The sequence below is a fragment of the Miniopterus natalensis genome, chromosome 10, assembly GCF_054644295.1.
Source record: "Miniopterus natalensis isolate mMinNat1 chromosome 10, mMinNat1.hap1, whole genome shotgun sequence".
Lineage (NCBI taxonomy): Eukaryota > Metazoa > Chordata > Mammalia > Chiroptera > Miniopteridae > Miniopterus > Miniopterus natalensis.
In genome coordinates, this window is record NC_142090.1 from 13,044,779 (window position 1) to 13,062,147 (window position 17,369).

At 43.2% G+C, this 17,369-nt stretch overlaps 1 protein-coding gene across 1 annotated transcript in view; it reads right to left on the reverse strand.

The window, feature by feature from the left end:
* The window catches only part of EXOC4 (exocyst complex component 4), a 643,616-nt gene that overhangs the window by 93,444 nt on the left and 532,803 nt on the right, over positions 1-17,369 (reverse strand). Inside the window, exon 14 of the mRNA XM_016222252.2 lies at positions 5,876-6,054. Within this exon, the coding sequence (XP_016077738.2) occupies positions 5,876-6,054 (179 nt within the window). The remainder of the gene's footprint in view (positions 1-5,875; positions 6,055-17,369) is intronic.

Genomic DNA, 17,369 nt, shown 5'->3' on the forward strand with positions numbered 1-17,369 from the left:
GCATGTTCTCTTTCACTTACCATGAAGGCAGAAAAAAGCCCATGACAGTGCGCTCTAGTGTGGGAGAATTCATGTTCCATCTTCTAGAAAATGTTAAACCACGGCAGGCAATGCGTACGTCTCCATGTCTGGCACACAACACGTACAAGGGGGGATGTGCAGACACACCTGGGCCTTTCCATCTTTATTTTCAATGATTTGACTGACTTGTTAACACTTCCACATTCACTCAACTGGTTTGGTAATCAGCCTTCAGTGTTAAAGAGACACTGATTCTTTGTGCTCTTCTCACTTATTTGCCTTGAAAAGGGTAAGGGGAATGTTTTATTTATAATCAGGTTTGGGAGACAGGTTGACTAAAAACTGCTAAGCAGAATTCTACTCTAATGCAGAATCAAAGACATCTCTGTGTCTGGTGTTCTTGTCCATAAAATGAGAAGCCATGTGAAGCCCAAGCTTTTGAGAATAGAAGAACTGGCAAAATGATTACAAAGGATGTCCCAAATATAAAGAGCTATAGAAACTGAAGAAGTTTGGAGGTGCTCTACGTCAACCTTGGCTATGTGCTGAAATCCCCTGAGGAAGTGTTACAAAGCGCAGTAGTCTGCACATCTGTCCCAGATTCTGACCGCAAGCTCAGTAGCTGGTTCTAGTATAAGCCAAGACTGAGATCCCATCCTTTAAAAGAGTGGCTCTCGACCTCTGATTTGTTGGTTTGGGGATGCCCCGGCCACACCCTGGAACAATTAAATGAATATCTCTGGGAGTAGCCCAGCACCAGTCTTTCCCTAACACCCAGCATCAGTCTTTTTGAAACTCTCCATTGAATACAACTGATGTGCGGCAGACTTGCAAAATGCTACTCTACAACACATTAGGACCTAATGAAAATGGGTTAAAATGAGGCCATTTTTAGGGAACAAAACTCAGGTAACACTTTTATTCCCAGCATGGCTGTGTCTGAAATTACTATGGTCGCGTACACTTACCAAGGGCTGTTTAGCACTGTGGTAACTAAGAAATAGTTGCAGGCCCTACACTAGTGGCTCAGGGCAGAAAAAACAGCTCCTCCCACACAGCCTTTCGGACCCCCAAGATTATAATCAATATCAACTGCATAATTGTTTAAGGTGGACAACCATTTGTTTTAGCAGCTATTCAACTTGTCCAAACATTGGGCTTATAATAGATATATTTGTCATGTTAAAAAAATAGTCACTAGAAAGATAAACAGACAAAAGCAATTTGTGGTGGGAAAGTGGAAAGTCGATCAGAATTCTGAGGGAACTATCTGGAGAGGATCACAAGGATTGGAGGCATAAAAATCAATCCCGGAGCATCATTATGATAGTCACAGTGATAGGCACTACCCTTGATATGATGTGATGAGAATGGCATTTTATTTTTGTGGGTTTCCTTCCCAAGCCCATAAACCCAGTCTAATCAATGAAAAGAGATTAGACGATCCCACACTGAAGGACATTCTGCAAAATATCTGACTAGTACTCCTCTAAACTGTCAAGGTCATCAAAACAAGGGAAGTCTGGAAACTGTCACAGTGTAGACAAGCCTAAAGAGGCACAATGACCAAACACTCTAGGATGTCCTAGATATGATCCTGGAACAGAAAAAGGACATTAGATAAACACTACGGAAATTCCAATAAACAATAGACTTTAGTTAGTAATACTGTATTAATATTGGCTTGTTAGCTGTCATGAACATCAGATGGAGAAAATGGGTATAAGATAATGGGGAATTCTGTACTATCTCTGCAGCTTTACTCTAAATCTAAAACTATTCTAGATAAAAATTTTATTAAAAAAATCAGTCCCAGGAGCCACATCAGCACTCGTCAGGGAACTGAGGTGGGAATTCCATCAGTGGCTAGGACCTCTGGGAACCATGAGAACAGTACAATGCTGGGCAAAGGGCCGTTCAGCAGCCACATCTGAAACAAGCAAAAAAGGGAGCGATCATCACTTCATACTGGTTGAACGGAACTTCAGGCCAAAAGTCTTTACAGCCAGAGATGCGCAGGTAGGGGCCAAGGAAATGTTTTCATATACATTAAAGTATTTTATAGAGAAAATATTCAACATTTAACTTCTGAATAGGACAGAGGAAAGAAATTTAGACTGAAGCCAAGGGACTTTAATAAAAAATAGATAACCTCCTAGAGGGAAAGGTTGCTTAAAGAGCTGAATATATAATCAAGGAAGTTTTAGAATCTCTAATCCTGGAGACTTTTTACAGAATCCAAGACAGAGAGGAGGCCCGCTGAGGAAGAGTGCAGACAAAATGAACCCTGGAGCCCCTCCCCGTTCTCCGCAGTCTATTTTTAAAAGCAACACATCCTTAAAACACAGCATAAAATACAAAAGAAAATCATTAGTGTTCAAACTGAATGCACTCTAACAATTTTTATGTAGGTCACATTTTCCTAAGAATTTTCTTTACCATAATGGTTAATCTCAGTCTTTCCTCAGGATTCTTACTAACAGCAGGTACTGCAATGGACAGATGCCATTACGGGCTGTTGCTCCAAGACTGGAGTTGTGATCAATGGGGGAAAGAAAATGCATATCAACCTAGATCCTGAATGCTCAGCCCTTGATATGATCCTGCTCAACCTCTTTGCACTGAAAGCATGTTTGTTAAAGCAGATCCCGAACATAAAGGAGTTCTAGAAGTGGGTGCGGGAGACAGAGACTGAGTTGTGGGTGGACGAAGGAGTCAGGAAACAAGGCCTATATAGAGAACCAGAGGGACCCATGAGGAGGCAGTCAGGCTGGGTCAATCCAAGTCCTCTCTGGAACTGTTTCTGGAGCTCTTGGCAAAAATGCTTTTAGTTTGGGGTGAAACAATCCTGGGGCTGCTGCTGGTCAAGGATGTTGCCATTTGGAAAGCATTCACCTCAGATGGAAAGCAATAAAGAGAAAATGCTGAGCAAATAGAGAAAGGGGGAGAGGGGGAGCAGGTGTGTAAACATGTCTGTGACATGATGCTATCTTGTGAACCTCTGGATCCAGCCGCGCCTGAAGCCTTCCGATTTACCAGTTCTATGAATCACTGCATTCTCTTTCCTCCAACTGGTCTGTGACTTTCAGTGGGAAGAACTGTAAGTAGAATAGGCTGAAGGGGATGGACGGGGGACACCAGGGGAAGTGGGGCAGGAACCAGGGACTGTGGGGAGACAAAAGTAAGAGCCGCGCCTTTGGTGTAGAGTCTACACGAGGGGAGGGGGCCCTTTAAGTGTGAAGCAGACAGAGGGACATCTGGGCAAATGCTCAGAGAGATGGGAAAATTAGCTTAGAAAAATGGTCCACTCTGATCTCCTGGACAGATGGACAGCCACTAAACATGACACTCTTCAGTATGACAAAGGTTTCGGGTGGACGAGAACCCTATCGCATGGGAAGAGATATTCTACTATGAAGAGGATTCCTGCCCACTTCCTCCACCACACGGCAGCTTCGTAACTGTGCAGGGCGCCTGCCACACCAAACGGTTAACAGGATGCGGGCAAGAGCTCAACGTGTCATCTTCTCGTCTTGATTTCTTCCCATCCCTCGTACCCACAGGCGCTAGACAAAAGCTGGCATTTTCTTCCTGCTACCTAGTCTCCAGACCTGGACCAACTTTTTTAAGGTAATCAGGTTCACTTTTCAAAAGAATAACAGAGACTGACACGGCGCAACTGAAGTGGCCCATTATCCGAGAACTCCCTGCTTTGCTCAAATTTCAAACGCCAGTGGACACGCTCCTCGGAATTCAGGTGTGAGCGCCCTAGGCTTGGTGGCAGAATAAACCAGGTTTGCTCGCTGCTTTGTTTTAACAAAGACAATATAAGTAGTGATTATAGTTCACTGGGGTTTTGCACTGGTCCTCAAAATGTTGAGTTACTTAAGTCACCCACTGGGTGGAATGATCACCCTCAGAGGAGCTGAGAGGGTACAGCTTACGTTATAAAATGGAACTGAGCACAGGAGACAAAGCATTAGCAGGGTGGTAGAAGAGATCTTCGTCAGAATAACAGAGATGGTTAAAGGCATGAATTAGAGAGCAACTGTACTGAGCACTCCTGGTGACATGAGAACAGCTAAACTGCACAATGACAAAGCTGAGCACAATTCTGAGAGTTTCTCTCTTTCTGAAAACAGCTGATGCAGGTTACCTGTCTGAGCCACCCAATGGCTTGCTACGGAGGCTGTGGACCACCTTGCCCAAGGAGCCCTCTCAGAATGGACAGAACAGAATTCTGGAATGCTGTGTCACTGGAAATAAGATACTACATCACAAATATTAGACGTCGAAGGTCACCCAATGAAAGGACACCATCTTATGATCACTAGTAAACCTCCCCAAGCAGCCCTGCATTTGCAGGAATCAAAGGAAATCAGGAAAAGAGGCATCTGGTCCCTTTCCAGAGCTGCTTATTTTGCAATTAGCAAAAGGGAAATTAGCTATTTCCGACTTTTTTTCTTGGTAAAGTGAGGTGGCCCTGGGAGATAAAATGGATAGTTTAGACTACTGCTGTGACAGAGTGCCTGATACGACGGGATTATGAAGTTGAGGGTCTTTCAAGGAGACCTACTTATGCATAGTCTGCTCAGACTATTAACAGGTACATATATTTTCTGTTTTTATAGATTCCTGGAATAAACATGTATAGTTTTATGAACAAATAAAAAGTAATATTTAAAATAATAAAAAAGTATAAATAAAGAGATATTTTAAGAAGATTTTAAAACAAATTATACAATCTTGCTCAAAAGCCCCCCTCCTTCTGTTGACCTTCAAGATAGATGCACAATCAGCATGAGATCCTAAGAAGTGAGCATCCCAGGGCCCTAGACTCTGCCTATGGGGGCCTGGATTTCCAAATAATTTATCCCCATGAATTTCATCTACATCTCTTCCTTCTCAATCACTGGAAATGATTGTTAATCAAGTAATAATAACTTTTCAAAAGACAATGAAAAATGATTTACTCTGAAGTTCACATTCCAAATAATGAAGCATTTTCCTTCCAATAATCTTCGAATGTTTAACTCTAATACTAACTTCAGAGCGGATTCTGTTTCTTTCATGTTCTTGCTGTTATTTTGCTTTTTCTACCCTGTTTCTGTCTCCCCATTTATGCATTCAAATCTGCCATCTCCTTTATTCCTTCTTCATCTCAGTTTTCCTTTGCCTCTATTATAACTGCCTAACAAATACTTTTGAACTAATGCCTTTAAAAAGTATTTATTTCATAGTTACTGAATAAAGTTTATGTGCCCTAACGTTTTCAAATTCTTTTTCTCTGAGTCATTGGTTCTTGATAGAAAAAGGAGTTTCACACTTTTATTTCATATTCTATTCCTTAATTTACTTGAAATCTATAATTAAGGTATCTCTCAACCATCCCTTTTCCAGAGTAACTATTTTCTCATATTCTCTATTTTCTAGCACCTTAATCACTTCTATTATTCTCTTTTAGACACTGTTTCATTAACTTTGTAGCTGCTGAAATGAACACATCAGCTGCATGCTCAGCTCTGTGCTCTGAGACACAGTCCTTACCCCTGAGAAGCTGTGAGGACAAAAGGTACTGTGGTTAGTTCCTGAGACACAGCGGCTCAGCCTTCCATGGTTTTGTTTCTAAGGTTTCATCTCAAGCTATGTTAGCATGGACCACTTGGCGCTTCCAACACCCCACACAGGGAAGCCGAGATCACTTCCTTTCACAGATCACCAAGTACCAGAGGCTCGGCACAAGCAGAATTCTGGCACAGATCTGACAACCTGGACACGTCCCCATATGGTGACACACAGTTCAAATGAAAGTACTCAGTCTAGTTCCTCAGGTGTCCCCCGACTGGTTACTTACTCTGGGATGTAGAAAGATTGGAGAAAGCAGACTTCGTTCGGCCTGCTAACCATTCCAGGCTCTCGTGCATGTTGGCCAAGGCTTTGAGGTCACTGACGTCACGCAGGATGTCTTGTGGAGGGATTAATTTATCACCCAGGTTCCCAATAAGAACTTCCGACTCCTTGCCAAAGGCTGCCCTGCAAAACAAACCAGAAACACTTCACATACAGCACGGAGAAGACTGCAGCGGGCAATGCCTTTTAAGACATGTCCAGCGCAATGCTGTTAGAATCACTGTACTACAGCACGCTGTTTTTCCTAGGTTTAATTTTATGAGAAAATGATCATATACCTGCTTAAAATTACTCTGGTAGGAGAAAGAGTCCATGGAAGAAGCGGCAGTGACCTGATGCCTGTACCTTCAACAGCAGCCAGCATGGCCGCGCCTACACAGCGCTGGTCCCTAGGGGTGCTCCATGCCTGCTCTCTTAGGGGCTTTCCCTTCCTGCTGTGGAAACTGATGAACAGCTGAGGATGTCAAATATGTATGTTGTTTGAAGGTTGTTGAAGTAAATAAAACCACCAAGTTGATCTGGCAGCTAGAAAACCTGATGTATTCAAAAGCAAAGAGGACCAGGCCTCTTAAAGGAGCAGATTACAGTTGAGGTGGATGGCAGGCCTCATTCATTCATTCATTCATTCATTCAAAATAGGATCTGGGGCAAGTAAACTAGGGAGCATGAAGGCATCATTATTTGGAAAGAAAACCTAGTAAAAATCAATGCCAGGATCCTTCTACTGACTGGAAAAATAAGAGTCGGGTGGGTTTCACACAGAGCCCAGTGTCCATAATGTTTTTGGAGGGCTGAAAAATCATGGTACGTGGAGTGGCAGAAGGATGAGTTGGAAGGGACCCCAGACACCGCATGGCATGGCCACTGCACAGATGGGAAAATGAGGCTCAGAAGGTTAACTACTTTGCCTGCAGGACACGTAAGTGACAGAGCTGGGACTCACAGCTCCCTCTCTTTCAAAAGAGAAAGGACTGAAATGATGAGTGAGGATGTCAGGGAGAAAAATCATGTCTTTTCGGGAAAGCTACGCACAGGTGGGTAACAGAGCTCATGCTGGTGGAAGTGGGAACTGGTACCTGGAGTTTCCATACAAGCCTCTCCAAGGCTTTTAAAACTCAAGATGCTTTAAGTGAGCAGGAGCTCTACTTTAAGTAGAACAAACCAAATTAAGTTTCAAGCCAGCAGTGATTAGTAAGAGCTGATGTATATATTCAGAGAGAGGCTTGACTGACAAACAGGCATTTGGCGCCCAGCACTACAGCAGGCACCCAGTGTCGGAAGAAAGAGCTGCTGTGGATTAAATGCTTATTAAAAATGTTTACGCCACTAAGCAGTGACTCATGATTAGGCTTATTTCAACAGAAGCTTAAGTTTTAAGGAAAAGTCATAATTGAGTTGGGTGAGTCACGGCTGCGGAGGTGATACAGTGCTGTGGACAGAGCACAGAAACTAGAGTGGAGTTGGGGGTCATGTGAAAGGTCCTGGGGTGGGACCCGGAAGCCTGCATTTCAAACTAGTTTCAGGCTGCTGACTGGAGAGCATGCTTCCTTTGAGTAGTAAGGGCTGGAGCACACTTCAAAGTCAGGCAAACCTGGGTCTGAATCCTGAGTCAGCCACTTACTTGCTGTCTGCTGCTGCTGAACCTCCCGGAGCATTAATAGCTAGGGGTGATGGCACCCACCTCATAGGAAGTACTTTAAGTAGACGAGGTGACGTTTAAAATCTTTACTGGGAAAATTCCAATTACAAAAGGAGAGAGAAGAGTGTAATCAACCTCCATGCGGTCACTGCTCAGCTTCAATCATTAGCAACTCATAGTGAGTCTCTTTCATCTCCCCTTATCCACAATTTAAAAAATATTTTATTGAGTGATTGCGAGAGAGATTTATTGTCCCACTTATTTATGCAGTCATTGGCTGTTTCTTATACGTGCCCTGACTGGAGACTGAACCCGCAACCTTGGTGTGTCGGGTCGAAGCCCTAACCATTTGAGCCACCTGGCTGGCGTTCATTAGCCACAGTTTTGAAGCAAACCATTCAGATGATATTCCTCAGTGCATAACACAGAGGAACTTGGTGAAGGCTAACAAGTTGCAGCAATTATTAAGTCTGTTGAGATGGCTGGTTTATTTAGTGTCAACCCGAGGTGTCTGTGATGAATAAATGAAAATAGGTAAGAGTGACCAGAAGTAAATAAATTAGATCTCAAGGGCTAGCTTTACAAATGGAACTGTGCAACATCATAGCAAATGTCACTGTGTTTCAGAGTCCATGCTTTTCTCAAAATCTTTAAGAGGTAAATTACTATGGCAGAAACCACTGGTTGGCTATGCAATATCCACTATCCTATGCCTTCTTAGTAAAGGACCCTGACATTGTTGGGGTCAGCATGTACCCAACCTAAAAACAAAATAAAACAAAACAGAAAATGCCACTCAATTTCCCAGCCCCTCCTGCAGCTGTGATGGTCAATAAAATAACTGAAGTCGTCAGTAGGTGGGCTTCCAAGAAAGCTCCTTCAAGCAGTCTTAGTTGGCAAGGACCTTTTCAGCCTCCTCCCTTACTGGGCCACAGCCATGGCATCAGGTGACCTTGAGCATGAAAATAATGCTGAGAATAATGGAGCCAAAGACAGGAGGCCTGGGGGCAATGACATCATGTAGCTGCAATGCAGCCCAGACAATGCATTTCTAGGCTTCATCTCATAGGAAAGTGAAACCTTATTTGTCTCAGCCATTGCTATTCCAAGTTTCTGCTACAAGCAGCTAAATGTAATTTCTAACTGACACCATTATCTAATTAGCATAAGTGATGTCATCCTTGGAAAACTGTCTGAATTAGATTTCCCTAAAATCGAGTTACTGGGAAAGGCAAAACAATGTCTCCTCCATGATCTGAGCCCAGCAGACAGTTACAATACCTTCCCCCCCTTGGCTGTCACTCAGTCTGGTTATAAATACTTAGTTTTCTTAATCTGTCCTTATATATCTGCTCTCGGCAGCCCCTTAATCATGTTTGATAGATATAACACAAAAAATGCCTCTGAGCTAGGTGGTTAAAAGCAACAGGAGAGGCAAAAGCTTAAAAACCAGGCTCGGAGCCATTTTTATGCGTGGAGGTGTAACCCTGGGTGGAATGTGACAATCAAGACAAATGTATTTACGTAGAAGTCTAATCTGCTGCGTGGGGATCTGAGGGCCCTGGGCATGTCTGCGGTGCGTTTCCAACGCCAGATGCCTCGCCCATTCCCTCTGGCTCACTGAGATCTGCTTAACCGGCTCTGAAGGGAGTGCAGTAGATGGAGAGAAACACCACTGCCTCGTGTTGAATACATAGCAGACATCTCATTTGACAGGAATCCATAATCACCCCCTAACAACCTGGAGGGAGCATGAAACCATGACACTGAGAATAAATGATTGACAGCTATAACCATTTCGCACACAAAATCATTCCTTGGAGGATTTGTGTGTGTCAAAGAGCCTGCTGGACGGTTTTTATGTGTTAAAAAACCTTAAGGGGATGGCTTTAGCTGCTAGACTACTGATATTTTTTCTAAACCCTCTCATTTATTAAATAAATTATGGTATATCCACACCATGGAAAAGTATGCAGTCATTAGAAATTACATAGTAGAAATTACTTGATCCATAGAAAATGTTGCATATAGTTTATTTTTAGCCATGATACGCAGTTGAGTAAAATAAGTTGTTATAAAACTGAATGCACCACATAATATTTACAAAAACTAATTATATATGAACTGAAAACAGGCTGAATACCTATATACCAAAATGTTAACTGTGTGACTGGATCACTGTCCTTTGTGCTTCTCCATATTTTCTACATTTTCTCCAAAGAACATGTTTACTTTGTAATTAAAAACAAAAACTGGAAACCCTACCACAAATGAGAAAACCCTTCAAATGGACACATGAAGACTTCACCAGGGGAAACGGGAAGATGGGTGCACGACAGCCACTGGGGCGGAGCTGGGAGCAACGGTGCTTGGTCTGGAGGCTGCTTGGGCCGCAGCCTCAGGACGTGGCCAGTGGCCACTGCGAGGGGCTTGCTGCCTGCCCCCTGACCACCCCCAGCATCTGGGCCGAGGCTGTTTCTCTTTCTTTTTATTTTTTTATCATCTGCTTATTAGGAAAGCACAGTATTTAACGAAGACATTACATATTTTTGAGTGAAATGGGTAACAGGATGATCACTAGCTTGCGAAATAAAGTGACAGGTGCTCAGTAATTGCCCAAAGATTACCTGACACAGCCAAACAGAGACTTGTTTGCTGTGGGTACCTCTGAGTCCCATGTGAGGAGTCACTGTCACCATCAGTAGGCCAACATGCTCACATAGGAGCCAATGAAACTGAAGACTATGGTAAATCTGCTAAGTTTAATTTTCCCACACAATTATAATCTTTAAAGAGGTCTCTCTGACAAGACTTCATTTAAGAGAATTATGCCAAGAGCGTAAAACCTGTTTAACTTAATTTTACCACACAATCATATCTTTAAAGAGGTCTATCTGACAAGAATTCATTTAAGAGAATTTTGCCAAAGATGCCTAAAACTGTCCCCATTTAGTCTTTAAATAATTCTGTTATCCTCTGAAATCTTAAGAAGGCAAAAAAAATAAAAAATAAAAATCTGCATTTCAGCAGGCTAAATGCACTTCTGAGAGAAACATCACAAATAGTTCCTAAGTGACTGATTTGCAGAACTGCTATATTTGGTCACATAATATACACACTCAGACTCGCTGCTCTCTCTCCCCAAATCACCCACGACTGCTTCCAGTTGCTGACCCTGCTGAGAGGCGAGCACCCCAAGAGCCCAGGGATCGCCGACTGAAGGCCAGTCCCCCTGTGATCCAGACAGAGCAGGGGAAAGGCCAGGACTAAAGCCACCCTCATGGGGGTGAGGTGGCATTTCCCTGCGATTTCAGGAGGAGCTGGTAGTGATTCACTTTACCGTTTAGTTCAGGTCACCAGATACGAGGAGTCACATCTGACTTGAGGTGGAGGACAGTGGAGATCCTACACTTGAGAGGAATGCAGTGACTGAGGTCACCAGATATGAGGAGTGACATCAACTTGAGGTGGAGGACAGTGGAGATCCCAGACTTGAGAGGAATGCAGTGGCTGAGAAGCATGACTCGCTCTTGGGGAGAGGGGAGAATGCCTCCATATGATGAAGAGTTGTCACCGTGTACTAAGCAGAAGTATGATGTTTTAAAATACAGGTATAAACGTGAGAATGGAGACAGAATAGCAAAAGGGTGGGCCCTAAAAGTCCTAGGCCTGTTTGCCCTAAGGTCCTTCCTCTCCTCTCCCCTGCTCTGGTCTGTATGGGGACAGGGGGAGCTAACCCTGGGTGGTCCTCGTGGGACACTGAAGGGCAAGAGAAAGGAGAAGACAGGGCATTTATCCCCCCCCCCCCCCCGCCCTGGGTGATGTCTCCAGCAAAGATGTAGCTCCTTCTTGGCTCCATCTAGCTCCTACCATCCCCATCTCCCTCTGGGTACCTCTCCAGTAAATGCTGCTTCTCTCTGGCATTCCAGCTAAAGGGATAATGGCTTCCTGCTGTTGCTAACCTGTGGGTTACCTTAATGCCCCCTGCGTGATGCTCAGATCCCCATGAACCTGTGTAACTCATTCCCTACATTAAATCCCCTCTAGGTAAACACTACAAGTGGTTTCTGTTTCCCATGTTAGAGCCTGGTTTACTCAAGGCCTACTGATGACGTCTGACCGTACACATGCTACTGGAAATGGAGTAACTTTTTGGCACGGAGGTTAATTAGCTCTGTTATGCAGGCAGTGAAACCGAGATGTCTCAAGGTGACCTGTGAAGATCACTTAGCCATTGTCTGTCAGAGTCTAAACTGATGAAGGTTATGTAAAGGCCAGGTCATCTTACCTAGATTCATAAGAATACCAACTCCTTCTTATGCGATTCGACAATGACACTTCCATTTATCACTTTGGCTTTTTACAACTGCTCAATCTTCAACACTTTCAAAAGCTGTCTAATTTGTCCGTGTCAAAAATAATGGGGATAGTAGCACTCTGATGGGTCCTTTAATCAGGTTTTCACGAACTCTTTTTCTAAAATGATCCTGGCTAACCCCTTGTAATAGGAAGTAATACCATATCCAGTCACCTTGATTATAGCATTACTTTTGTCCTGGGACCTGCTGAAACTCATTGCTAAGTCTGCCCTTCAGTGGTTTTTGTGCGTGTGCATGTGAGCAGCTACTTTTCACATTTAATAAGTAATTGCTCCTCTTTAGAAGGTTGTCTCCTTCAATAATCACAATCAAAGATTTTTCATTTGCTTTCTTTGCCTGTTTTCTACCGTATAGAAACTTGCAATGCTCTTGACTGGGGAGGTGAGGCTGAGTAGTCTACAGTTGTGTGCAGAGGCAGAATTGGGAACAAGTTGGGAGGTATGGTTCTCAGGTGTTCTTTGCAATCAAGGTGAATATGTGAAATATCAGCAACTTCTCTTAGGATCTGCTTGAGACTTAAAAAAAATTCATTATTTTCCTCTGGTTCCAGGGAAATTGGGGTTTCTGGGTTCCTACCCACTCGGAGATGATAACCAGAGAAACTGATCATGATCATCATTAAGGTGTGTGTGTGGGGTGACCATCAGCTCTTCCCTTGTGCTTTTAAATCAGTCTGCTCACTGGGACAGGCACAAAACACCCGATGCATGGATTTATGGTATTCTGGCACTGAGAGGGATCTTGGTAGTTAGTCTAACCCAGTAGTTCTCACTGTGGCTATATGTTAAAAGCTTAACTAGGAAAACAAACAAAATACCTGATGCCGAACTCCACCTGCAGAAATTGCGATTTAATTGGTCATGGGTGGGGCTCAGCCATGGGCATTTAAAAAATAACAGCTTTATTGAGATAAAATTCACATGACATAAAATTCACCCATTTAATCTGTGCAGTTCAGTGGTTTTTAGCATAGTCACAGTTTTATGCAATCATACCACAATTAATTCAGAACACTTTCATCTCCTCAACAAGAAATCCTGTACCCATTAGACTGTGCACTTACCCCAATCCCCAGCCCCCAGAAACTACTAATCTACTTTTTGTCTCTATAGGTTCCCCTATTTTAGACATTCATATTTAATTACTAGTCATATAAATGGAATCATATAATATGTTGTCTTTTATGACTGGCTTCTTTTACTTAATATGGTTTCAAGGTTCATCCATATTCAAGCATGTAGCAATACTTCATTTCTTTTATTACCCAATAATATTCCATTGTATGGGCTTACCACATCTATCTATCTATTCACCAGCTGATGGACATTTGGGTTGTTTCCAATTCTTGGCTATTGTAAACAATGCTGCTATGAACACTCACATATGAGTTTTGTGTGGATGCATGTGTTCATTTCTCTTGGGTATACATACCTGGGAGTGGAATTCTGGGTCACACGGTAACTCTAGTAACCCTTTGAGAACTGCCGATTGTTTCCAATGTGGCTGCCCATTCCCATGTCCACCAGTAGTACCCAGGGTTCCAGTTTCCCACATCCTTGCCAACCCTGTGACTGCCTGTCTCTCTTCTTCTTACAGTTGTCCTAAGGGATGTGAAGTAACATCTCCATGGTTTCGAGCTGCATTTTCTTGCTGGCTAACGATATTGAGCATCTTTTCAGGTGCTTGTTGATCATTTGTGTATCTTCTTTAGAGAAATGTCAATTCTGGTCCTTCGTTAATTTTTTAGCTGGCTCATCAGTCTTTTTATTATTGAGTCATTAATTCTTTAGCAGATACTTACTAGGAATGCACCATTACCCGGCCTATCCTAGTTCCTACAGGAGGTTCAGAGCCCACTAAAATTATTTCCTAACTTGCCAGTATGCCATGACATGACCCAGAGTTTGAAAAATACTGTGTTAAAGTCTGCCTGGCTTTGTGAATGTGTCCCTCGATTGGACCTCCCACAGATGGCGAACATTTATCAGGCGTTTCATAGAGAATCTGGAGCGCCCAGAGGAAGATGTGCTCATTTGTTCGCTGTAGCAAAGGTGGGAGCAGAGCTAGGTCTGTTCTTAGTTTGCGAATCAGGGCCACAAGCCACACTGCCTCTCACGAGTTGCAGTAGCTTTAGTGTTTCCCTCTGCCCAGGGGTTCAAATAGTCCCCTCCCACCCCCCAAACCAACCCAAACAAAGCATGCTTTGAATCATGGATCTGGACTTTCCTAAACGCTGACTGTCACGTGGCGCTAAAGGAGAGAGGACATGCACAGATCTGTCAAATCTGAGCAGAGGCCCTTAATAATACAACAGGCACTTTCCGATTTTTTAGGACCAGAGTGTTTGCTTGATGGTCAATCGCCTAGCGGTAAAGTAAATCAAAGCCTCCCGTGGGAAAATAATACTTGTTCTAGCTCCTCGATATGTTTACAATCTACAAATGATTCGAGAGTTTCTGTAGGACACAGAGAGGGAGGACACTCAACTCCTCTGCTCAACAAGAGAGAACTGAAAGGACAGAGGAGTAGCAGGAGAGGCTGGTGAGAGGGCAGCCCAGTGGGCATCACCTCCACACAGGATGAGCATGTCCATTCGGCTGGGTCACAAGTCATCCCTGAGCAGTCGGTCGGCCTGACCCACAGGTGGGTGTGACAATGACGAGGAGACTTTCCAGAGTGGCCTGATCCTTTGCCCATTTAGGTAGCTGCCACCCCAGTCTTCATTTTAAATTAATTTTTCCATGGAGGGCCAGTGGGAATAGTTATGCTTTAAGTCTGTTCTTGAGTCACAGGATGTGTCACATATACTTGGCTCAGGAAACATGCTTGGAGAGCTTTTAAGAGAAAGGAACCACAAGAGATATAAGAGCATTCTTTCTTAAAAGGAAAAAAAAATCTCAGTACCCAGCTCCTCCAGCTCTTCCACTATTTTAGTCATGCTCCCAGGTCATGCTCCTGCAGGTGGATGCTAGTAATGGCAGCAACACAGTGTTAAACACACAGAACGGAGAAAACTGAATTGCTTTACGCAATCACGTCTCAGAAATGCTGGAAGCCCTTGCTATTTCTGAGGCTTCTTGGAGCAGCTACTTATCCCCAACTCTCCCATCCTGACGCTTAATCTGAACATGAAATAGAAAGGAAAACATACATGTAGGCTAATGAACATATTTGTAATCAAACATGATCATCTTCAAACATTTAAATCATTTTGATGTGACAGCACCCAGAGTAACTAACCACCAAGTGTCCATACTAATATCTGAGATAAGGCTTATCACTCTAATATTATTACTAGAGTATTGCATAATCCAATACAAATACTTTCGGTTCACTTACAACCATTCTTCCTTCTCACCATGAAGCTTTCCTTCCAATTATGCCTAAAGCCACCAAAGAGATGAGAAGGGGGGGGAGGAATGAAGGCGGAGGGAGGGAAAGAGGGAGATAGAGGAAAAGCTTTTTTTTACAGAAGAACGTCAACTAATAAATGTTTCAGAGTTCACCAATGGATGCTAAAGTTATGGGCTGAAAGGCTGTTGGAGAAGGGGAAAGTCACATGGCCTCACGTTCCCACCCCATATCAGTAATTACTCATAAAGGAAGTTAATGCGCCTGTCGACTGGGGACTCTGACTGTCCAGGGGGTGGCCAAACCCGGCCCCGCCGGCTGCAGCCCAGGCAGACCTCATGGGAAGTGAGGCAGCGGGAGGCACAGAATGTCACGGGTGTGGTTTCCATGAGATGTGCAATGGGCATGATCCCAAAGGAACTGTGAGGTGAACTCACAGCTCTACGTAGTAACTGGCCTGGACTCCGCACCAAAGGGTTCCATGTCCTGAAAAGTGCAGGGAGCTGATGGGGCTTTGTACATTAGAACTAATCGGAATTACTGGAACTCAGAACTGTGTAAGTCGGTGACAAGAAATTCTTTATATTTTCTCTATAATTAGTTTAACATTTTTCTTCCTCTGCAGCATAACTTTTGTTCTTTCGCCTTTATTACTAATACATCCTATATATTAAACTGTTAGCTTTTTTATATCTGACTAATTTTCAATCGCTAATGTAGAATCACAGCTCAGATTTTAGGCAAACAGTTAAGTATTTGCACTTTGTTATGGACTGAAATGCATCCTCTCCCAAATTCATATGTTGAGGCCCTAACCCCCCAAAGTGATGGTGTTTGGAGATGGGACCTTTGGGGGTAGTTAATTCATGAAGGGGAGCCCTTATGATGGGATATCTACCCTTATAAGAAGAGTCATGAGAGAAGTATTTCTCTCTCTGACATATGAGGACACAGCAAGAACACAGGCCCCTGCTAGCAAGGACGAGAGCCCTTGTGAGGAACAGAAAAGGGCTGCACCTTGATCTTGAGCCAGCCTTTAGAACCGTGAAAAAGAATTTCTGTTGTTCAGGCCACCCAGCCTGCAGTATTTTGTGAGGGCGGCCTGAGCAGACTAAGACACAGCCTACACCCTAAGGTTCCTTCTATCTGTTCCCCTATTTAACTCCATTACTTCTATGTCAAGTAATACATGCACCCAACAAGCATTTATTGGACAAATGTGTGACTCACTCTATGCCTGCCATTCGACACTAAAATTCTAGAGCAACGATACTAGCTAGGTACTCTGATCATGAGCTCTACACCTTTGCTATCAGTGTTGAGTCCTTATTTGATCAAGGCACCTGTTTTCAAAATCCTTTACAGGCTCCTTCTGCTTTCATGACAAGGTTTTTCTAGAAAATAACAATCATCAAAGAATTGACCACAGTTTCTTATAAAAATGGCTTTAAAATGGAAGGATGCAATTGTGAGAAATCAAATAAATGATGAATGGTTACAAAAAATACGCCATAAATATAAACATACTAAACCTAGAGCCCCAAGAAACAGCTAAAAAATAGTAAAATTATATTCAACATTCGATAAAATGGAAAGAATGCAGTAGATATAACCGATTATACAAAGGGCTCCAACTTAAGTCTAAAATATAATAACACAACATAAAAACACAACTTTATTAGACAGTAAATATGACCTAAAGTGCTAGTTAAAACTGACAGACACACACATACACTCAGAAAACAGCCTATAAGTTGTAGAATCGAAAGCTGTCATTCACAGATCAGGGATGGAGGTGCAGAGGAGCGAGGGGACCAGGCTGAAGACACACCGAGACTCAGGGGCAGGTGGAGCAGAAACCCAAGACTCAGTCTCAGGGTTTCCTCCACACTCCATCCCCATTTTTGTGGTATGGGTAGATGAGTACACTGATGTATCAGTGGGTAAAGGCAATGAGGACTTCCGTGAAAACTGAAAGGAGGTAACAACAAGCAAAGGGCTCATTGTGACGCTGCACATGCACATTTTCAGGCTGAAGGCACCTGCCCAGATTCCGACATAGACTCAAC